Source organism: Dermacentor variabilis, chromosome 1 (genome assembly GCF_050947875.1).
Source record: "Dermacentor variabilis isolate Ectoservices chromosome 1, ASM5094787v1, whole genome shotgun sequence".
In the NCBI taxonomy this organism is placed as follows: domain Eukaryota; kingdom Metazoa; phylum Arthropoda; class Arachnida; order Ixodida; family Ixodidae; genus Dermacentor; species Dermacentor variabilis.
In genome coordinates this window covers 47500542-47524419 of record NC_134568.1, presented here as the reverse complement: position 1 = coordinate 47524419, position 23878 = coordinate 47500542, and the positions used below count along the sequence as shown (strand labels likewise).

General features: G+C 48.6%; 1 protein-coding gene across 2 annotated transcripts in view; it reads left to right on the top strand.

Annotated features, from left to right (window-relative positions):
* Positions 1 to 1162: 1162 nt before the first annotated feature.
* The window catches only part of LOC142571111 (uncharacterized), a 39377-nt gene continuing 16661 nt past the window's right edge, over positions 1163 to 23878 (top strand). For both annotated transcript variants that reach the window (XM_075679409.1, XM_075679405.1), the window contains exons 1-3: positions 1163 to 1428; positions 20018 to 20098; positions 21327 to 21480. In XM_075679409.1, the coding sequence (XP_075535524.1) occupies positions 1273 to 1428; positions 20018 to 20098; positions 21327 to 21480 (391 nt within the window). In that variant the 5' untranslated portion in view covers positions 1163 to 1272. The remainder of the gene's footprint in view (positions 1429 to 20017; positions 20099 to 21326; positions 21481 to 23878) is intronic.

Sequence of the window (23878 nt, the reverse complement as noted above, 5' to 3'; positions counted from 1 at the left end):
TAGCATGTCCACCACCGCGGCTCTCTGCGCATGCGTAACGCAGTTGCGTGGCAACGCGAAATGTCGGCGCCGTTACCGCTGGTTGTAGCTAGATTGTCCAACTTTTGCCCAGCTCACCGTCGCCGACACGACGTAGTTAGCTTCGGCCGGCGGGGTGCGGTGCGCTGAAAACGCTGGAGTATATCGGGAGCTTTATCGGCTTTATTGCTCACACACACGAGGCGCATTTATGCCGTCGGCGTCACCGTGAGGATCCGTACAAAGTCTACGCCGCGCGCCCTACGCTCTATGTGCGAGTGAAAGCGTGCGACGGGAGCCTACTATCGCGGTTCAATCTCGCCCTTGCGAAAGGGAAAAGATTGGGGCGGAAGCCTGCCGTCTTCCGTTACGCGGGAGGCAACGGGGAGAGGGGAAGAATGGAGGGGCGGCGTTCTATACTCCCATTGCAAATGTGGCGGCTGCACGCAGTCGCCCGGCCGTATCTTGAGAGCGATCTGCGTAGGCGGCAAAGTCTAGGTGGAACGACGGCTCGTAGCTTTATACGTGCTGTGCGTTCTTGGCGCTGTTTGCGTTGAAGTGATAGACAGCACGGAGGTCACTTCGCTCGCTGCTGCTGCCTGGCTTGCTCACGCCATCGTTTTGACAGCAAGTGTCCGCGATCATCTAGTGTGAAGTGTTCATGTTTGCTGTGTGCGCTGGCAACATGCTAGTTAATTTAGTTAGCAAGCGAATTTTTACAAGTTGATAAATCCGATAAAAGTGCTATCCTTACTTCGTATGGTTGTCTAATTTGCTATATAAATGGACGCTTAGTCTTTCTGGGGAGACTGCGACTTTTTTTCTACACCGATTGACGGATTAAATGAAATGGCGACTTTCTACACTTAGTACACTCATGTAGCCACTGCAGGTACATTTTCCTAGTGTCCGCGTGGTTACCTGGAGAAGTACGCGGCTAAGACGAGAGAGCGTCTATGGGTAGCGTAGCGAAGGCTAGAAAGAAACCGCTAGCTCGCATTCAACCCCAGAGTGGTTTATGGGCCATTTAATTTTAACCTACGCCAGCAATGCATAAATGGCATGCTCTGATAAGCTCGATGCGCGCGAAGCTGCACAGTTTCGCCGTGACTGTGTCAGAGCTGCGTAGCAAAGCCCACCAACCTGTACGGCGCATGAGTCGTGTTACCAGCAAGCCACCGACTCGGCCCACTGGGCTGCTCAGTTGGCCCGATCGTGTTGTCGGCGTGACCTTAGTGCTGTACGGCAACAGCTATGGCGTGTTCGTGTAATGCGGTTGCCTGCTTTAGGTGCGCGTCCGGACTGATACAAGGCGTGGCGGGCGTTGTCCAGTGCATGTTCGCACTCCTGCTCAGGTTGAACCAAGCGGATGACTTCGAGTTCGGCCTCAACCTCCTGCTGGGCGTAACGGTGAGCAGCGCTTGAGGCGCATTCATGCAGTCTAGGCGCGTTCAGGCAGCAATATTCAAACACGAGTGTGAACACGAGCGTGAGATTGGGAGAGGATGCAGGCACCATACCATCCTACTCTACGCACCCACTTATTCTATTTTGTCATGCTTGGTGTGGGAGAAAAAGGTCGTTAAACTACGCAAAGAATAGGAATTTCATGGCCGGGCCTGTCCATTCAGCGGCCTTCAATTCGAGAAACTTGAAGCGGGCTTTACCGATCGTGATGCTTCGTCATGCAGCCAAAGTGCCATCACGACCCAGGATCAGACTTGTGCCCAACACCATGCTGAAGACGACGCTACTGTAAGCAGTTGTCGACGTCACAGATGGATCTCCCATTCCCACGCTCTGTGCAGCGTGGAGACAAACGCGTCGTCTGCTACAGCGTTCGCCATTACGAGCGGTGTTAATACGCGTGTCGACCATCACTGACACTTTGACGGCCGTGGCATGCAACTCGCATTGTCGAAACGCTGGCTCAAGAGAAATTCCATGTACGACCACTGTTCTATCTTTGCACATGATTTGAATAAAGCAGCTGCCACGTGCAACGCGAGCCAGATGCAGCTAGGAAAGCGATGAGCACAGAGGACGGGCGTGGACACCCGTCTGAGTTCGCTGCGCTCCTATAGGGATGAGACAAGCACTGGCGTCGGCGGAAAAACTTGACGCGGGCTTGTCTATAGCAGAAGGGTTCGACTCACGCAAGTCACTGCCAGAACATCCGCAGCGGCCGTGCTTATACATTCTGAGCAATGGCCTCAGCGAAACGGACGAGGTCAACCATCGACAGTTTCTGCAAGAGGGACAGTGGTGCCTTTAGCGATCGTGATGCTTTGACATTGAGCCAAAGTTCAGTGACGACCCAGGAAGAAACTTACGCCCAACAACCAGTTGGAGACAGCGCTGCTGTAGGAGCAGTTGACGGCGTCTCAGATAACGACATAGACTGCACGTTGCGAACGAGCCGAACCGTCGAGCCATCGAAAACGACGAGACAAGGTGACGATTGCTATTGAACCCATGGATGCCTGATCGTCACTATTCCTTTACAACTGTGAGAAGTCGAAAGGTCAAATTTCAGCCCAAGCGGCAGAAGTATTCCTGGCTCCGTTATTCAAAATACCAAGAAGCCTTCTGTAAGGTCTGCGTTCCATTTGGGCATGAAAGCTCGGGCAAGTGGAGCCATCAAAAGCTTGGTGCGAGCCCTGCTTCCGACTATCTGCCTCATAAGTTCCCGAGTGTGACTAAATAACAATATGCGTCGCGTAACGACTACAATACCATGATCGCAAGTTACTTCCAAACACCTCTTCAAACAATTCGGGCAGCAGGTCACCAAAGTGAGTGAAACCTGCACCATATGATACTTCCGAAGTTCTAGCGCAAAGCTTCTTTCCTTTATTTTAAAATCTAGAATAATATCGCATCCCACAACGCCGAAAGCACGATTCAGTGATAGGAAAGTCGCAAAATAGTGCCTGCCCTCTCCCGTACGTAGCCGTGACCGTACAGTCGCGATCAATTTGAAGGTGATCGCTCGAGCGGCGACCAAAACTAGGAGCAGCGCCACGTTACGTCATCACCGTCGGTCGAGAGGGAAACATCAGATAGCTCCCCTCTCTCTCTTTTGGTGTTCCCTGAAAAGCTGTCACTCCCGTCACCGTTCACGGCATAACCTGCGAATTCATTTCGATTGCGTTATGAGCTTTTGCGCAGAGGCGTCATTGTTAGCTAAAATATGCATGAGGAAGCGACGCACACAGATCATTGCCATGAAAGGGAAACAAACACAAAAATGTGGCGAGTTGGTCTTGGGGGTGATTGTTGCAGCCTGGAAGAGCATAATAGGGGAAGAATTCCGCGCAATTTTTATCTTCGCAGTTCCGAAATCGGCCGCTATGCTGCTTGGAAGGCCCGCCGGTCTAGTGTTCCTGTATATGCTCCCGCAGGGAGCAGAGTTGCGCATAGGTCCGCCGTCGTGATCCAGCTCTGCAGCGAAGCCACTCCTCGTGCTCTCAGGAGCCAAATGCCGCGCGGTGTTCCGCCTTTTTCTCTAGTGGTCGCGAGCTACAAGCGCCAATTGTTCGCAGGCGCTTAGCAAAGGGCACTTCTTAATACAGGCTACGCTCGAACGAGTCATTCGTGCAGTCGTAGGGGGTGGGCTTCCAACCAACCGAAACTTTGTATGTACCTATGTAAACACGCATATACAAACACACACATGAACGTACAAATAGGGGGTAGGACCGCCTTCCATTCCCCAAAATAAAATACTCCCGTGGCTCGAACAGCTCCAAAGTTCGCTCGCAAACGCGCAGTACGTTGCCACAAAACGCGGTGCAATGATTTTCAGCATGCATATGAAGTTGTCTTATCACTGTCAGAAAGCAAGAAATGTTTTAAAGAGTGTTTAAAACTTCACACACTTAAGGTGGACACTTAGCGCATTTTGGCTGCCGAAACCAGCCGATTAATGACCGTCGCCAAGAGAGCTATCGTTCCTGCAGTTATGTCAGTGACCGTTAACAGAGCGTCATTTATCACTAACCATCGTTCACAACAGCTGCACGTTTTCGATACATGCGGTGCAGACACAGATTTAAGCGCATTTCAAATGTTCACATGCGCACATTTTAAGCAAAGCTTGCTTTTACGATTCATTCATACCGCAGACTAATCAGCTATATAGTAGCAGCAAATCTGCAAGTAGAAAAAGATTCAAGATGCAAGAGCTTCTAGATCAAATTTATTTCATACAAGGGAATTCATGAACGGCTGCTGGCAGCAGGCTAAGTGTGCTGGTTCTTAGAACCTTGGGGGCAGAATTCAAAGAAACTGGAAAGGCAACAAGCTATTATGAGTAGGTTATTTTTATTGCACTAATCACATCAAGATGGCAAACTTGCAGAGTAATTATTCACACAGTGCAGACTGTAATCTGACAACACATTTTTCTTGATCTCTTACCACTCGGAAAAAAGCCAGTAGTTGAAGACACTGTATCAAATCAATGAAATCACTGAAGCAGCTTTTGGCCAAAAAGCCAGGTTACAAAGCTTTGTGACCTATCCCATCAGAGGCAAGGAAATTTTACCTCATTGAACAGTGCATTCACTCCACTCCCGCCCACAGGAAACAGCATTCACCAAAGCACAACGTAGATTTCTAGCGTGTTTAAATGAACGACAAGTTTTTGTTCCACTGGCCGATACATGATGCTCACAAGCTAGCACACATACAGTTGCGGCTTAGCTTCTATGGCAGCAATTAGTTAACAAAATAAATAAGCCTGTGCACTTCAAGACAATAAATTGACTAGAATCAATTTTACTGTTCTCAAAACTTCACCCGGAGAAGGAATATATTACAATTATCACAGCTCGAGAGCTAAATATGCATATGCCAACTTAGCACCCGTTTTATCCTTGTTCCCTTGTGTACTTTCTGCAACGATGTCCTAGCTCTTCAGAAATCGCGGTTGACGAGAGAGGTACATATTATTCATTTCAATTTTTAAATCTGAAGGGTGCATTCAAACTCAAGAAGCCCAGACTTGTTAGCAACAACACTCTCACTATAGTATCAATGTGTCTCCAGCTAGTTTGCTTGGCTGAAGCATTTACTCCTATGGCTGACTTCCGTGCGGTTTGTGCAGTGTGGTGAGCCGCACCCTGTCATACTGGAATACAAGTGCCAGTACGATGTGTTTCGTATCACTTCACCAAGGTCCTTGACTTCACATCGTCGAATACCGTACCTGAAACCCGCAGCTGCTCCTCTCAACGCACGATCGACGGTCCGCTGATTGCAATGTCGATGGCACTGACGGAAACGACAAATTCGCATGAGTTGGCGATGCGCCCGTAAAGTTGGCTTCGCAGCGGCGCGGATCATTTGACGTCATTTTTCGCGCTCGGCCAATAGCGGTGCGAGCGGCGCCGGAAAAGGTATGCGCAACTCTGCTCCCTGCGGGAGCATATACAGGAACACTACGCCGGTCGGTGCTCACACGATCACCTTCAAATTGATCGCGACTGTACCACTCACTAGAAGGTCTGGCTGAAAAACAACGGTGATCTCCACTGTTACTTGGGCTGCAACAAGTCTGGCCTGCAAACGAGAAGACCCACGATAGTGCACTGCCTTGTTCTTGTTTGGCCCCGCCCCGTTTTTAGCACTGTTCATTTTACCAAGCCATGTACCAGTTAGGTCATCGACATACATTATGTAAATGCATCAATTCGTAAAAGAAATTTTAGTTTTTAATATCATTTTTAAAAATAGCGTAAGGATAATAGCATAATTTGATGCGAAGTGGCTGCAAAACGTGCGATGTCGTTACTAAAGCATTCGTGACCAGGGAGTGCCAGGAGTTTGACTAATCTACAACCTCCATATATATGTCCGAGCTAACTTTAACCAGAGTTTAAAAATATGACGATGCACTCTGAGACGACGCGACCAAATGCATCTTCCTGACTATCGTGTGGATCAAGTCATTTTTTTGTATTCTGCCTAATTGCATAATTAGTCTGTGTTAATTAACCAACTTCGGAAGCAACGTAGTTAGGCGAAAAATTCCAATTAGAAAGTTTTAGAGCGCTTAGCAAAACGTCGATGGAACAGTTTATAACTTTGTATCATTTGTTTTTCTGCTGACTGCAGATGCCCGCGAAATAGAAAAAAAATACCACGTGACATCTCCGCTTTCGCGCCGTGATTGCAGCGCTGTCAAAAGCTCCGGGTACAAATGAACCTAGCATTTAGCCGGGTGTGCTGCCGCTGCGCCTGCTTATTGTTATCATGAACCGCTAAGAGGGAAGCACATCGGTGGCGTAAATCGCACAGCCAACGCCTGTGTCGCTGCCCTGTCGCCTTTTAAGCGGCAGCACACCCTGCTAGATGCTATCTTCGTTTGTACAAGAAACGTTTGTAAGCGTTGCAAACACGACGCGCAAGCGGGCATGTCAAGTGGGATTTTTGTATTTCGCTGGTACCTCCAATATTATAAGTGGAAAAACACTAATACCTATAGTAAGTTAGAAACCGTTTAATCGGACGTTATGCAAAGCGCTCTACAACTTTCTATATGGAATTTTTTGCCTAACATGGCCTAACCGAAGTTGGTTAATCCAGATTGACTAATTATGCAATTAAGCAGAATACAAAAAATAATGCCTTACTACATACAATAGTCAGCAACATATATCTGGACGCGTCGTCTTATAGTGCATCGGCATATTATTTAAATCTGGCTGAAGTTAGCTGGGACACCGAGTGTGTGTGCGTGTGTGTCAGCCCCCCTGAAATTTTTTCGTGCGGTCATGTACCGCCGACCAAAACAACCCCCGGCGCCGGAAGTCGTTCTGGATTTTGTCTACAATGTCTTTTTCACGCTCGAAACGATATTTCAGCGCGAACATTCCGAACTCGGACTGCATTTTGCGCCTACGCCCATGCATGGGGAGTCACATAAAGCAAGGAGTCCCATCCAACCACAAAGTTCCAAGGGCGTTTTGATGGCCAGCGGGCTCGTCACGGCATCTCGCGGTATCTGCGGAGCACATGGATTTCAATTCTGAAACATTATGGGCATTGGCGGCGAGGAGCTACGGAGTCGCCATCTATCGGAAGCGCCTCGCTGGAGTAGTATGAGGGATCACGCGGCGCGCTCCTCATAGGTTTTGCTGTCAGCGCTCACTGAAAACACCACGCGCGAGCTCTCCTGGACATTTCTGTAAGTACTTTCGAAACGAGAGAAGTTTTTTACTGTCTAAATGATAATGTTGGGCAAACTGAAAGCACAGAATCGTTTACAGACGCTCTCTCTTTACCGAATACGTACAGTGAACGCCACTGCGCGCGGTCGCCGCGATGAAGTCTTCAGAACCGGCTTCTTGCGTGAAAGGTAGGTAAACGCTGAGAGCAAACTATGTGAAGTATGTTCTTATAGTGTTTGTATAACTAAATGGAGCGTAATAGAATGAAGCCTCAATGCAGCGATCGCACAGATTCGCAGCGACCGACTGCGCGTCTGCATGCTTGTCCGCGCACTGTTTCGCTTTCGCCGCGTGCGCGTTTTCGCACCGTGCCATGAGCTTTAGGCCGCAGAATATGAGCATTTGACAGTACACAAGCAACCATCGTTGCGTGGGCGCTATCGGAGCTGTTCAAAAATAATTTCATTGTAGAGACTTCGACACCTACGGGGACTGTGATGTGCCGTCACGACGATTCAATCTTCTTTTTTTTTCTTCTACATTCCTGGACGTTTCAATATTATTTCTCGAGTTGCGTCGCACTGTATGTTTATCGGTGTTCTCAGCGTGCGATTTCCCGCTGCTGCTTTTTTGTAATCCAGTGCATTAATTCATAACACAAACATGACCATATGTCATGCTTTTTTTTAATGTGCTTCTTACCGCTCCCTTTCCACTCCAGTGAACTTGCCAGTATCTATAGCATCGACAAGTTCATAGACCAAACCGTCATGACATTAGTCGGGCAGCGGACTCGGGCGAGCATCTCAGTGCACGTTTTCTGAACTTCGCAGACCCGGCGCCGTAGCAGAAATCTTCCTCGCGTCTGTGCTTGCCGCATAACCGAGTTGTAGCCGATGACTGTTTGCCGGTTTTGTTTCGCGAGCCAAGCTTCACGCAGCTTCTTGTCCTGCGGCTACGTGTGAATAAGGCTGACACCGGGCTCCGTTGCGTACGTCCGGCGCTTCGGCACCGAGCAGTAGCCTACCATGTTGCGCGCCTTCAAAGGCAGCCACTACCTATTGTAGTGCTCTCAAGCGTTGTAAAGGAGACACTCGATGCGGGAAAATATCGTCACTAAATGAGGACCGCAGTGTACGAGGCAATTTAAACTCTCATTTTCAGCTCGCTTCGGCGCTTCCGAAGCAGCCGACGCGGCCGCTGTGTCCACGTGATCCCTAATAGCACGTCACGCCGACGGTGGCGCCATCTTTTCCAGTGGTGGAGCTCGAGGCCAGTTGGGGGCGAGCTCCACCATAGGAAAAGCTGGCGCCACCAGCTTTTCACCACCACCACGTGGCGTGGCATGAGGGATCACGTGGACACAGCGGCTGCGTCGGCTGCTTCGGAAGCGCCGAAGCGAACTGAAAACAAAAGTTTATAAAGTCCTACCTGCGCTGCGGTTCTGATTCAGTGGTGAGGTTTTCCCGCCTTGGGTATCTGCTCGACAGCATTTGAAAGCACTATAATAGGTAGGACGTCTTTGAAGGCGTCTAACATGGTAGGCTACTGCTCGGTGCCGCAGTGCCGGGCGTACGCAACGAAGTCTGGTGTCAGCCTTATTCACACGTAGCCGCAGGACAGGAAGCTGTGTGAAGCTTGGCTCGCGCCATAGCGGCTACAACTCGGGTATGCAGCAAGCGCAGACGCGAGGAAGATTTCTGCTACGGCGTCGGTACTGCGATGTTCGGTGAGCAGAAGAAAACGCGCACTGAGACGCTCGCCCGCGTCAGCTGCCCGGCTAATGTCATGACGCTTTATTTGGTCTATGAGCTTGTTTATGCGAGAATCTCGCAAATGAGCTGGAATGGAAAGAGAGCGGCAAGAAGCATATTAAAGAAAGGCATGGCACATGGTCATCTTCGTGTTATGAATTAATCTACTGGATTACAAAAAAGAAGCAGCGGGAAATCGCACGCTGAAAAGACCGACAAACATAAAGATCGACGCAGCTCGAGAAATAATATTGAAATGTCAAAGAATTTAGAAGAAAAAAGATTAAAACATGGCGACTGCACATCACAGTCGCCGTAGGCGTCGAAGTCTCCATAACGAAATTATTTTTGAACAGTTCTGATAGCGTCCACGCAACAATGGTTGCTTGTTTACTGTCAATTTCTCATCTTCTGTGGCCTAAAGATCACGGCACGGTGCGAACACGCACTCGCAGCGAAAGCAAAACATTGTGCGCGGGCTTGCATGCAGACGCGCAGTCGGTCGCTGTGGAACTCGTGTGATCGCTGCATTGAGACTTCATTCTAGTATGCTCCATTCGGTTACACAGACAGCCCACTACAAGAACATATTTCACATAGTTTGCTCTCAGCGTTTGCCTACCTTTCACGCAAGAAGCCAGTGTTGGAGACTCCATCGCGGCGACCGCGCGCAGTAGCGTTCACTGTACGCATCTTGTAAAGAGATAGCGTCAGTAAACCGATTATGTGCTTTAACTTTCCCACGATTATTATTTTGACAGTAAAAGGTTCCCTCGTTTTGAGAGTACTTACAGAAATCTCCAGGAGGGCTGCCGCGTGGTGTTTTTATTAAGCGCGGTAAGCCAAATCTATCAGGAGCGCGCCGCGTTATCCTCATACGCAATAGAGGCGCTTCCGACAGATGGAGACTGCGTAAGTCCTCGCCTCCAATGAAGTTTGAACTTTTGATGCGAAAGGTGCATTGACATTTCCAAAGTCGTGTTTTATATTTTCAATTCCCGAACTTTGTGAGTGTAATGTTGTTATAAACAGTGGACGCGAAAGGTGCATTGACTTTCATAAAGTCGTTCATCGGACCATGCAACGCGACAAGCCAAATCGGCACACTATCAGACAAGTTGAGAAAGCGCGGCGATGTCCGATGAAACGAAGCGTTGTACGTAGTGGTTCATTTGTGCCGTCATGTCACAGAAAAGAATATCAACATTTTTTTCACCTACGCCAAAGCTTCCATGTCAAGACACTAAAGCTAGCAAAGTTAACTACGCTCTTATGTTTTCTTTTTGTACGTTAACTTTTATTCGTGAGGACCGTATTAAGCCTCTTCAATTTTCTTCTTTTCGCTACCGGTGGGCTGCCATTGCGCATGCGTTTTTCTCGTGTTGCCCCTGCCACTTCGCGGCGCACTTCGGTGGGTGTTCGTTTTTATCTGGCCGAATGGATTTTCGCCTGGTCGCGGGATCGAATTCCGGCCACGGTGGCCGCATTTTGATGGGGGCGAAATGCGAAAACACCCGTGTACTTAGATTTAGGTGCACGTTAATGAACCCCAGGTGGCAGAAATTTCCGGAGTACTCCACTACAGCGTGCCTCATAATCAGAAAGAAGTGGTTTTGGCCCGTAACACCCCACACACAAAAATCCGCCTATATATATATATATATATATAACGAGAAGAAAGGGGGTTAACCGAGGGGCCCGATTTTTATTAGTTATATCATAAGAAGCCAACAAACACTGACACCAAGCACAAAATAGGGGAAATTACTTGTGCTTAATAAATGAAATAAAGAAACGATAAATTAATGGAAATTAAAGTGGATGAAAAAACATCTTGCCGCAGGTGGGAACCGAACCCACAACCTTCGCATTTCGCGTGCGATGCTCTATCGCGCCGCCTTCCGTCGCGCGCGATACATCGATGGGGAGTGGAGGGAGGGGGCGGCCTTTAGGATTCTGTGAATCTGTAATTGCGCAACATGTTTATTTGCCATGTTTGACGCATTATATACACTGACTTTTTCTTAGCTACGTAGATTTATTGAAGACTTATACGTATATTTAAATATCTTGTTGCGAGGTTCACTTTAATTTTCATTAACTTATCGCCCGAGCACTCCATAGCCAGCTTGGTTGGCTATGGAGTGCTTGGGCGGTGATTTTTTTTAATGCGACGCGCGCTTCTGCCTCGAATGAAGTTTATCAATATAACTTATCAGTCGCGTGCCCTTCGGCTGGCATCAGTTTTATTGACGGGTGGTGACGATGGTTATTTCAAAACGAAGCTTTCTTTGCCTCTACCTTCGACTTTCCCACTGCTGCTGCTGCTGTCTGGCCTACCGCGTCGGGGGTGGTTCAGATCATATGTATACATGATAGGAGCGCGGCAGAGAGGAAATGCGACGCGAGAAACTTGTTTGGACCTTTCCGTCGCGTCGCTTGTGTACAATGCCCTCTAGAGCTCCCTGGGCCTCGTCACATTAGCCTCTTGAGAGCTGTAATTATCCGCATCAACACTTCTGTGCCCGCGGCGGTAGCTTTGCGGCTATGGCATTGCTCGAGTTAATTAGTTTCATTCCAGCTGCGGCCGCCGCATTTCGACGAGGCCGAAATAAAGAAACGATCGTGCTCTTAGATTTACGGACACGTTAAAGAAGACCACGGTGTCAAAATTAATTCGGAGTCCGCCACTACGGCGTGCCTCATAATCCGATTGTGGTTTTGGCATATAAAGCCCCATAATTCAATTAAATGGTAATAATTCTGCCACGATGCGATGTGCCATGTGAGGTAATGACAATGCTCAACCCTCTCGGAGGTTATAAAGTATGGCGCACTGCAGCGCCTCAAGGAAACGTCTCCCTGTGTGTTCTAAGCACTACGCAGACAAACATCAGTGGTGCACGCAAGGTAACGTTTAACATCAACTCGCCACTCTAGGGTTGGACCAAATGTTGAAAAAATTAAGCTCTCGCCGTCAACAATTCATCAATTAATCATAAATTAATTCATCAAATCATCAATTATCGTCAATTAAAAAAACAGCACAGAAAGCTTCGTTTAAATAGGCTCGCACAGTGCGTGGGGTCCGCATTTTTTTTTTTCATTGACAGTCGTTTTTTCTACTTCGACCATTTATTTTGATTGCATTTTGATGTTTTTCAAGCAGCGCTAGCATTAGTGCTGCGGCACTAGGGCAACAAACCGAAGGGCCAAAAGCACGTTATGTCGCACACCGTCGTGGGGGGCTCCGGATACATTCACAGCAGACGGGCATTTTTGCATTTCGTCCCTATCGCAATGCGAAAGCGGCGGTCGTGATATGGTCACATGCCTCCCAGTTTAGCAGTGCAATGAGTTCTTGCTTCGTCGTCAGCATTAACGAAGCACGTGCCTCCCGGCCCTTGAATTCAAGTACCATGGCGTGGCAGTAGTGCTACTCGCCAACTATCACCATGTAACATTTCTAATTAATCATTACTTCGTAAGTTATGTTATGTTCACGGCGAACCTCCAATACATAAATTGTCCTACTTTTAATGATATACACGTTTATACAACGACTGATTTTAGGCCAATTTACAGACATGTTGCATATTAAATGTCATGTCCATTGTCAAGCTTAAAACCCTACCTTGGCGCTCTCTGACCATAACTGGCCATGGCACCTTAAAAATTCACACATTATCAAACTAGTGCTTAAGTCGTCTCCTTCAAGATACTCATTCAAGATCGTATTTCTCCCCTACAGCAAAGCTCTTCCCTTTCCTACCCGTGTGTGGCTCTGTTGGTTTCTCGCCAATGTTACGCATTCGGCGACAGAACGACCGCCGGTAGTTGAGAAACGAACTACCATGGAACTGCAGGCCTGGAAGACAATCATCTTTACTTTTGTGAAACGCACTTTTTTTTCTGAATTTCCTGACCAATCGCATAGAGCACGCATAAAAAGAAAAGCAAGTATCGCCGAGTATGGCAAACTTATCTGAAGATGGAAGAGTCAACGAAAGGGAAGTACTCCAGGCATAATATCGAGTAAAGTGTGCCTATCCCGCAGACAGTGCAACTAAAACTTGGCCGATCCGGCAGGTCGTGTGATCCGCGCCAGCGTGGTGGGAGGTATCTGCATTTTGCCGTCCTGCCGTGATAGCGTGCACGTGTTCGCCACGCTGCAAGAAGCGTTGGAGAACACGCCCGTTACAATTGACATTCAAGTTTTGCGACAGGACACGAACGTGAAACGTTCTTTGTGCATAGTTGAGAAATAAAATTGCGCCCATAATGTGTGTCGTTGCATAGCATTTAATTGAAACGTTGCAACCAACGTTTCAAGCTTCGTTTAACGCTAGTTCCGATGAGTCTTGGATTTGCCGTAATTTTAGAAAGAAGTTGAGCGAATAAATCTTCTACAGACATTCCACATTGCTTTAAATACCACACAATCGAACTGACAACCGAGCTAGTTGGTAAAGGTTCGTTGTAAGTGCGGTTACGCGAGACAAGGCGAGCACAAGAAGGAAAAACAATAATGAACGAAAAGAATCCTAATCACGGGAATATTTGCATTCGTGTGACGTACGTGACGTACACGAGACAGCTAACGTGTGTTATGCATGCACAGAGAGTAGCGAGGCTCGATTCGAGTAGCCACATAATCCGTTTTTACGGGGTGACGTATGACGAGTATAAGTTTTGGATGACTGTCGATGACGTCATTCTTTCTTCAATTGCTTTTCCACTCTTCATAGGCGCATGCGCAATATTCTGGCAAGTAAAACCCCAGATTCAAATTGTTTTACACAAACTGAGTACGAATTAGCTCTAAAACGTATATTCAATAATCGTCATAAAAATAGCTTATTTGCTCACTAATCACAATTTAATAGTCTAAGTAACTAAAGACGACTACGAACAATATACCGTCGGTCTCATTCGTCTGTACCACTCTATATATTTTCGAAGTTTGGTTCAAGTTGGGCGTGAAACACTCGGTAGAAAGCTTCATATTTACGACGACGTCGCTGATTCGGCTGCGTGCTTACAAATGCTAGTATACGTACAGCGGGGCGTGGCACTTGCGGAGACGCTGGACGTGTGCGCGCATGCGCTCGTAAGAGTGCGTGCGAGAGAGGAAATGTGGGGACTTTTGCTCCTTGACTATATATGACTCTGCCTCGGCACTAAGGAGGAGTTCTTAGCGCGTGTTGTATGCGTATGTCCCTAGGTGTGCCGGCAGGAGTCGCGGGTCGCGGTATGGCTGAACTTAGCGTCGCAAGTTGGCGTCTGGACGTAACTATATTTATGCAATCGTTTTTTTTTACTAATTAAAACAGCGTGTCATTATTTCGCATTATTGGACAGCGCATCCAGGACATCAAAGCGGCAACGGGGACACCAAAGCTAGAACCTGGACTGGTCCGGGTTCTGGCACGCTTCGGCCTCCGCGGCCCCAACCCACGGGCAGCCCTGCTTCCAGTTTTTATCCCCGCCCCCCCGCTACCCCTGGGGTTCTCTGGAGATCCTGCGCCGCCTGCTTTATTATAATTATGCCTCCGTTTGCCGGTTACATGTGCCCTCCTGGAGCAGTGCTTGTAAAAAATGCAATCTATAGTCACAACGAAAAAAGCGACCCGCGACTTATACAACACCAGCCAGAACCTTGCCCCTTCAGACACAGCGATCACCAAATGGCGAGTCCTTGCTCACTGCCTCACCGCGCGGGGAGCCAGCGGCGGAGCGTAAACAAACTCGACCGTACTCCGCAATTCCGGCATATCTAGAGGACAAACGCGCTGAGAAACCTCCTCTGTATTGACTAGGCAGTCATATCCAAGGAGCAAAGTCCCCCAAATTTTCTCTCTCGCACCCGCTCTTACTCGCGCCTGCGCAGAAACGTCGAGCGCCACGAGAAACGCCACGCCCCGCTGTACTAGCAATTATAAAAATGCGACCCGACTTGTTGGGTTTCGTATCTGGTCACTTATCTGCGCCCGGCATGTACTTTGTTGAGTAAATATTGTTACGACTTTGAGGTGGTCCCGTAGCGCTCGTCACCCGTTTCGTGACAGAGCGTTGGTAGCGAAGACTCCGAGTCAGGCGTCGGTGAGAATAACAAAAGGGACTTTATACACTATATACAGGTCATTATACAGGACATGAAGGGATCGGCACTGGGGCCGAGAGCTCACAGCAAACGCGACTGTTCCCGCACGGCGACGTCCGGCGAAAACGCGTGACACATCTCACTCCAGTCGAGAACGGCACTCTGCTCCCGGTGGGTCGGCGGATCCGGTTTTCCAGGCGGCGCGCCGCGGCTTATAAGCCCCCAGAAACCATTGTCACTCAAACGGCCCAATACAAAGTGAGCACTCGACGGTCGTTGGAGGGGTGCAACCAGCGACCGCGCTGGCCACCCCGTTCAAAGTTGGCGGGCGCGGTGACCTCCAGGCAAGGGGAGGTACGGCGCCGGGCTGTCTGGCACTTGGCGACACGTTTGAACATGTTGCCCGCCGATGCTTCTCCGGAGGACACCACTGCCTGACGGCTCAGCATCTTGACTTGTCAAGGGAGAATTAGGGCGCTGTGCCTTTCGGCGCAGCCCCGGGTTTGTCCAAAGGGCGCTCGCAGGATAAATTCTGCATCTTGCAGATTCGGAATCCGGGCTTGTGGTAATGGCACAACAGCATCCCCGCCCTCAGATAAGGCGCCGGGAAGACGAGCTGCCTCCACGTGGCTCGGATGCCAGGCGCGCACGTTCGTCAGGCTCGTCCAAGTTTACGTCCAGTGTCTGGACGCCAGGTCAATTCACGTGCCCAGGTCCCACTCGCCAGGACAGGAGTTCGGCTCACCGCGTTGTCGCCAAGGCACCTCAACCAGCTCCGCTCGGGTCGTTCCTAAGCCCTTGCTTCTCGCCACTGGTCCCGGTTGGTCGTTCTGCAGCTTGCAAAACCGACCGGCAAAAGGCAACACCCAACACGAACAAGTGCCCTCTGTCTCCCGTCAAACACCAGACAAGGCTATAATCCAAATCAACCTAACTGAATTGCTATCCCCCTTTTTGCTCCCGCTGCAACAAGAGGCAGGTGTACGATCTAGTATACAAGGCTCAAACAACCCTTTTTCAAATGAACAACACACCAAAAGATCAGGAACAATTAATAATCAGCAATAACAATGACAAATAGAATGGTCCCCTTGAAATCACTTGGACCGAAAACATACTACTGAGGAAGCAAATGAGGTCATTCATTTTTCCCGGCGATATTTTCGCGGAATCCGAAGCTGCTTATATTTGCGACCCTGCTTATCCGTGTAGCGGCGGTACAATAAGCCAGATTCCTTGCCAAATGAAACCCACTTTTTTTCCACTCCCCGTTTGACGCTCTTCCTCAGATCGGCTAGTGAACAGTCTTCCTGTTGCTCGCGAATCAGAGTTTCTCTTTCAACTGCCGCCTGCTCCTGCCAGCTGGCGGAAACCGGAGCGAGTGTGGAGCCCGCGTCGCCTAATTGCGGCGTCGCGTCTATATCGCGGCTAGCACTGCACGCGTCACTCCCACTCACCTCCAGGACCCGCTCGCCTAGGCCAGCCTCCGAGCTCTGCCTCTCCCGTGACTGCTCGCCACTCAAGTTACCTTGATCAGTCCGTGTGCCGCACCGCCTTTCGCTCACCGACGCAAAGTCAAGTTCCCTCGACAGCGGGAGCGCTTTGGATCGCGTGAGCGCCATGTACGCCACGTCGGCAAAGAATGATTTGCCCTGATCCTTCAGCAGCTGCTCCGAGTTATTTGAGAAGAGGTAGGAAAAGTGCTCCGGGAGGGCGGCTGACACAGCGGCTTCGGTGTTAAGTTTCCCAAACTCTCCTTCAATGATAACCGTTGCGATCGGTAAACAGACACTCTCCTCCTCGGCCACTTGCCGTATCCTAGCGCACTCTCCCGTAAGATCACTCGAGGAGACGAAAGACGGGTGAACAACGTCCATAGTTGCTGCAGAGTCCCGAAGCGCACGGCACTTCTTACCGTTTATCTTAATTTCCTGCACATAGGGCTCCAATAGACGTATGTTTTTGTGAGTTTCCTGTATTGTTGCAAAAGCAATTCTCTCTGGGCAGCTTGCAGCGATGTGCCCTTGCTTTTTGCAATTGTAGCAGGTTAACGGTTTCCGTTTTTCAAAAGAACGCGTCGTATCGTTTCGCTGTTTTGTTGCAAAAGCAACTTTCTCTGGGCAGTTCGCAGCGATGTGCCCTTGCTTTTTGCAATTGTAACATTTCCGTTTTTCGGGCTTTCCGGAAAACCCATCTCTCCTATCTGCTTTTTCTACGCGCACTGCCTTGCTGTGCAATCTGCGGCGGGTGTAATACTCTTCCGCTAACTCTGCTGCCTTGTTTAGCTTAACCTCCTTTAGCCTATCTTGCAGCCAGAGCCGGACATCCTCATCAATGCAACGGTAGAACTGCTCCAACGCGATGCATTCGACAATTTTGTCGCGGTCGTCGTAAACCTCTTCGCCCTTCAGCCATTCCACCAAGTCGGCTTTTAGACGAAACGCGAAGTCAACATTCGACTCCTTCCCCTTTTTTGCATACCGGAACCTCTGCCGGAAAGCTTCGGGCGACAATTTGTACTTCCGCAGTAGCGCTTCCTTCACATCACTGTAGCTCTCAAACGCCTCTTTCGATAAGCAAGTTATTACGTCTGATGCCTCCCCAGGAAGCAAGGCTAACAGATTCTGTGCCCAGAGGGATCGCTCAATGCTATTCCGTTCGCACACGTGCTCAAATTTCACGAGGTATTTGGCCATATCCTCTCCGACGACAAAGGGTGGAAGTTGATCGCGTATTCTTGGAACGTTAGAAGTGAGACTAGGCGCCGGCGAGCTATTTCGGGTCTCCAACTCTTTCATTTTAAGCTCGTGCTCGCGACGTTCCCTCTCTGCCTGCCACTCCCGACGTTCCTTTTCTTTACTTTCCTCCTCGCAACGTTCCTTCTCCCTCTCCTCCCTTTCCTGACGTTCATTGATATCCGCCCAGGCCTCTGCGGCTTCCTCAGCCGTTACGTCCCCAGTCCTCATGACTTCAAGGATCGCATTCTTTCTTTTGGTTGAGCCCAACTCAATGCCCAACTCCTCACAAATTTGGAGAAGTTCTTTGACCTTGTACTTCTCCATCGTGCACACTGTCCTCCTGCTGTTTACCCTTTTTGAATATACCTGCCGTACGCTACTATAATGCTACTAGTAAGAAATATGCAAGTATTTCACACACTGCCCTGTTTACCCCCTCAGCATCCCCTGGTTTCCAAAACACTCCCACTAGGCTTGAAACACACAAGGTTAACACAATGCAACACCAAATCCTTCCCTAAGCTACTATAACCTGTGTCAGAGAAAGTCTGGTGTTTGAGGTAAACTTCAGGCACTCACCGCGCCGAGGTAGCTGATGCCGGTCAATCCCGTAGATGCCATCCACTGTTACGACTTTGAGGTGGTCCCGTAGCGCTCGTCACCCGTTTCGTGACAGAGCGTTGGTAGCGAAGACTCCGAGTCAGGCGTCGGTGAGAATAACAAAAGGGACTTTATACACTATATACAGGTCATTATACAGGACATGAAGGGATCGGCACTGGGGCCGAGAGCTCACAGCAAACGCGACTGTTCCCGCACGGCGACGTCCGGCGAAAACGCGTGACACATCTCACTCCAGTCGAGAGCGGCACTCTGCTCCCGGTGGGTCGGCGGATCCGGTTTTCCAGGCGGCGCGCCGCGGCTTATAAGCCCCCAGAAACCATTGTCACTCAAACGGCCCAATACAAAGTGAGCACTCGACGGTCGTTGGAGGGGTGCAACCAGCGACCGCGCTGGCCACCCCGTTCAAAGTTGGCGGGCGCGGTGACCTCCAGGCAAGGGGAGGTACGGCGCCGGGCTGTCTGGCACTTGGCGACACGTTTGAACATATTGCCCGCCGATGCTTCTCCGGAGGACACCACTGCCTGACGGCTCAGCATCTTGACTTGTCAAGGGAGAATTAGGGCGCTGTGCCTTTCGGCGCAGCCCCGGGTTTGTCCAAAGGGCGCTCGCAGGATAAATTCTGCATCTTGCAGATTCGGAATCCGGGCTTGTGGTAATGGCACAACAATATGCACTGAAGAGCGTTACATTCAAAAGACCATATTCTGTAATGGTTCAGTTCTAAAACAGAAAATTCAGTGAAATGGAAGGGACTCACGATTTTAAAAGCCTGCGTGATGGGTTGTGGTTTGTGCAAGCGATTACATGATGATGATAATTGAACTTTATCGAGAGCAGATTAAGTTGTTTGCTCGCCTTCCTTACGGATGGCAACCTCAGTCCAGGATGCTAGAACCGCCGTGGTTGCTTAGTGGCTATGATGTTGGGCTACTAAGCACGAGGTCATGGGATCGAATCACGGTCATGGCGGTCGCATTTCGATGGGGGCGAAATGCGAAAACACCCGTATACTTAGATTGAGGTGACGGTTAAAGAACCCCAGGTGGTCCAAATTTCCGGAGACCACCATCACGGCGTGCCTCATAATCGGATCGTGGTTTTGGCGCGTAAAACCCCATAATAAAAAAAAAGTTCAGAAAGCCATGTGACCTGGCGACCTGTATTTCCCTGTTTACCAGCTGACGACAGCCATCAGGGTTGAGGCTGGTGAGCTGGCTTTCCCACTGTTACAGTGTGGGGGCGGGGGTTAGGGGGCATGTCGGTGTTTCGGTCGCATTTCCGCATACCATGTGGTACACGGTGTTTGGCTGCATCATGTATTTTTAAGTGTGATACGTCTACAGTTTTTTCTTCATACATGCCCCAAAATAAACTTCAATTTATTTACGTACCTGATCTCATTTGTTCAATTACCTAAGCACACAATAAACGTTGTCTCTCAAGGCAACTGCGAGCTAAATGTGCCGCTGATCTCGTTCGTTTACGAAGTATGTCATTATTACTTCTTAATGTTTGGCTAGAGTGACTTCAACACCCGGTATAAGAACATGCTCAGACGTTATTCTACGTATCCTAATCATCTCACCCTCGCGACGTTTCTTCCAGAATATTCCTCTCGGTTGCGCGATTTCCACAGCCTTGTCGCAGCGAGCGGAATGTCGTGAACCGCAAGAGTACGTCAACCTGGTAAGGTGCCTCGGCGTTTTCTTTTTCGTTTATCGCTCATGTCATCTTTAATTCTTTACATAACTGAGTATTAAGTATTACAGCTGATAAGCAACCTGGGCCAGGATAACGTAACGATACTGTTCGTTCTCCCGTTTCGTCAGGGGTACGAGCGGCGTTCTGCCTATGCGTGACCTCCGAGATCGCGACGGCGCTCCTGCCGTTGCAATCTCGGAGACCACGGCCTGCGTTGTCATTGGGATCAGCCAGTCGTGAAAGGCGGATGAGGAATAGAATCGAGCGAGAGGAATCCTTACATTATGCCGGCCCTGACGTCGGTATGATATACACAGTGAGTTTTGCGGCGCTGCTGATCCTAGACGCCGCGGACGCTCGATGCAGGTTGATGCAGCGTTTCGTTCACGCGCTTTCGCTGCGCGATGTAGAATGCAGCGCTCATGTCTAATCTATAACCTTCTGTCAGCGACGGTCAGCGTGTGTTTCGTGTCCAATTAACGTGTACTAGCGGTATAGAAGAACAAATAAATATTCAGCGGGACTTATCACACATAACCCATAACCTGAAGCAGCCAATTGTTTGATGCACTAGAGTGCGATTCAATTTCATTAACAAAACTACTTCAAATGATAGCGCTCACAAAGTACATGAACTGATAAAGCATTAATATAATCTTTTTTTTCGCGTAACGTTTTTTTTTTTCTAATCAAAGTGAGCACGATACACTCCTCCTTGCCGACATTCATTTTCTGATCCTGGACCTTTGCCCTCTCCGTTTCCCTACCCTACCAGACGCGAACTTGGACCTTTAAGGCAATAAGGTCAAGAAAGGAATAAATACTAGGGCATGCGTTCCATTCATCGTCAACGATGTAGTGTTTGAACAACGGATGTCTCAGGCTGGAGCTAACGTTTAAACAATGGCACTTGTCATCGTCGGGGCTGACGCAGTCCCCTTGTTCAGGCACCGTTCATCACTTCGTCTTGTTCCTAACCTCTCTTGTTCGAGCGTCGTCATTGGCGTTCCTTCTTTTTCTCTCTTTCTTCCTTTCTTTCTTGTTGCTTCTTTTTTTTGTGTGTGCACATCTCTGTGATACTGCAGGCTCGTGTTAAACTTGCCCAAACAACAGTTCAATTACGACGTCATCGCTCTGACCGCTGAGACCTCGACTCGTGACGCGTTGCACTGAGCCGGGCGCTTCCTTTCTTTCCCGCCGGCGGAACTCCCAGAATCGGCTCAGCGCGGCAATGTCGTGGCATTCGGCGCTGTTCAACGCCGTGTGCGCTCTGGTCCTCGTCGTGCTGCCGTCGCCGATGCCCAGCCAGGCGGAGCAGGTGACGCCCACGCGTTTCCACAGCTACTGGCTCGTCGCCCTCGACTACGGTGAGCCCCGCGATCTCAAAAGATATTGTAGCCTGCCACGGCGCGAAAAGGACGCTACAATCTGCCGTGGTGGATTGGTGGCTATGGCGCTGGCGCTGCTAAGCACAAGATTTCGGGATCAAATCCCGCCCACATTTCGGTGGGGGCAAAATGCAGAAAAAACGTCCGTGTTCTGTGCGTTGGGGGCCCGTTGAAAAAAACCTCGGGTAAACGCAAGTTATTGGGAGTCCCCCAATACGGCGTGCCTAGTAATTATATCGTGATTTTGGCGAATAAAACCCCCGAATTTAATTTATATGTACGTTATAGGAACTATACAAAGTTGAAACAATGCATGCGGGAGAAGACTTGTATACCTCTGGCGCGGCACCGAAATATTCGCCCGCCTCTAAAATAATTCCGCAACAATTTCTCGGAAGTCTTCCTTTGTCTAATAGACCGATCTCACTGGCCACTGCTGCTTAAAAGAATGCCGTTAATTGGAAGTCCTCAATTACTTGAAGGGCAACAATGGCTCAAAGAACATAATTCTCTCTCTCTTTTTTTTTTTTTTGACAAGCCGGCATAAACATCGAGATGAAATGGCAGGGGTTAAACATAAGTAGAATTGCTATAGGAGCAAGTATTGAGGAGATTCACTCTCTCTTCCTTAATGACATAAGGCTTACGTAAAACGCATCGATGAAACTATAGTCTGCTATACCGCTACCAGCAAGTGTATGTATAGCGTCTCAACCAAAAATAAGCATCCATCAGACTCAATACAAAGCAAATCTGAGGGAAAAGAAGGCCACATTGAAGGAGAGGGGAAGGAAAGCTCCAGGAAAGAGTGCAAAAGTGTACAAATCAGCAATGTGGTTGAGCGAAAGAAATAAACATGTACGACACGAATGTTCAGCTACTTTCACTGAGAATAAAAAAGGGGGAAAACGAAAGATATAATGTTATGGTACAAAAATATTTGTTCAGATGATCGCGTAATACAGTAGTTACGTTCTGGCCTGATCATATCTGGATTGTCATTCCATAAACAGGTACAGTCGAACGCATTTGTAATGAAGTGACCTTAGGTCCCCCGAAATCATTCCTTGAGTAAAGGTCGCACACTTCACAATAGAATCGGGCAGCATTATTCATTCGTTATACACGTCATTCCGTTATAGAGGTGTACGTTGTAGATGCTTTCAGCGTAGTACCTAGAAGTGCCGATGAGTTAAAACGTTACCATACCCGTAAATGCGCGCGAAGCTGAAGTGAATATGTAATTTGCATGATGACCAAAAGTCCTGAAGACGAGTTAAGATGTACTGATGGCGGCATACTAGTATGGGAAAATTTGTGAAATAATCGGGCCACGTCACGGCGTGTGGCTTATATAGCCGAAGTAAAATGTAAAGCTTAATTTGCGTTGCGCTTAGTCGATATCAGCAATAGAGAACTGCGAACGGGCCCCGGCCCGCGGGCCGGGGTGTCCGAAGCGTTTTTCGGCGGGCCCGGACCGGACTCGGTCTTGAAGCCACGGGCCCGGGACGGACTCTGGCCTGCTCATTAAAGGGCCGAAGTCGAGCCTTCGAGCACACGCGAACGTTATGTATTGCATAGTTCAAGGCATTCTGTGTCGAGCTGAAGTGACTTCTGAAAAGAAAATAGAAAAACATACGAAGTTCTTTTCCTCCTTTTCCACAAAAACGAACATTGGTTCCGCGTAAGAATAATAAATTATGCAAAAAACCTCTCTTAAAACCATGTCCCTGTTACCGCTTTTGCGATTGCACGATTACGAATCTCGATACTATATTACTTTAGCGCTACCGCAAGGGGTATCTCTTTATATATATATATATATATATATATATATATATATATATATATATATATATATATATAAAATCTGTGTATATATTCACATGCTCGATGACCTCATAGTACAAATTGTACGCTCAAGGTAAATGCGTGAGAGCTCAGGCAATGGGGCATATCACTGATTTTCCCATGAGAGAAACAAATATTTCGTTTTTATTGCATATACACTGTAGCTGATTAGACCCCGACAAAATGAGGCTAACATATGCGGTACAATTCAAGTAGCGAACGCAATTTTATTGCTGCTGGCTACGTACTTCTAGAGAGGAAGACCTGCTTGAAACCGGATAACCTGGAGAAGCTGCTGTTTTTGCCCAAGAACATGTAGATTTTTGCCTTCTGCTGGCCTACGCACAGTTCTATTCTTGTGACATCGTTTTCAGGTACAGTCTTCTTGGGTCAGTGCATGTTATTTTAAGCGTATATTCTATCTTTCTTTCATAAAAAAAGGGAGGAACCTTTTATCTGGGATAGCCTGATCCGAGTATGGTGCCTGACAGCTTCATTATGTATTTCATATTGTGCATCGTGACTA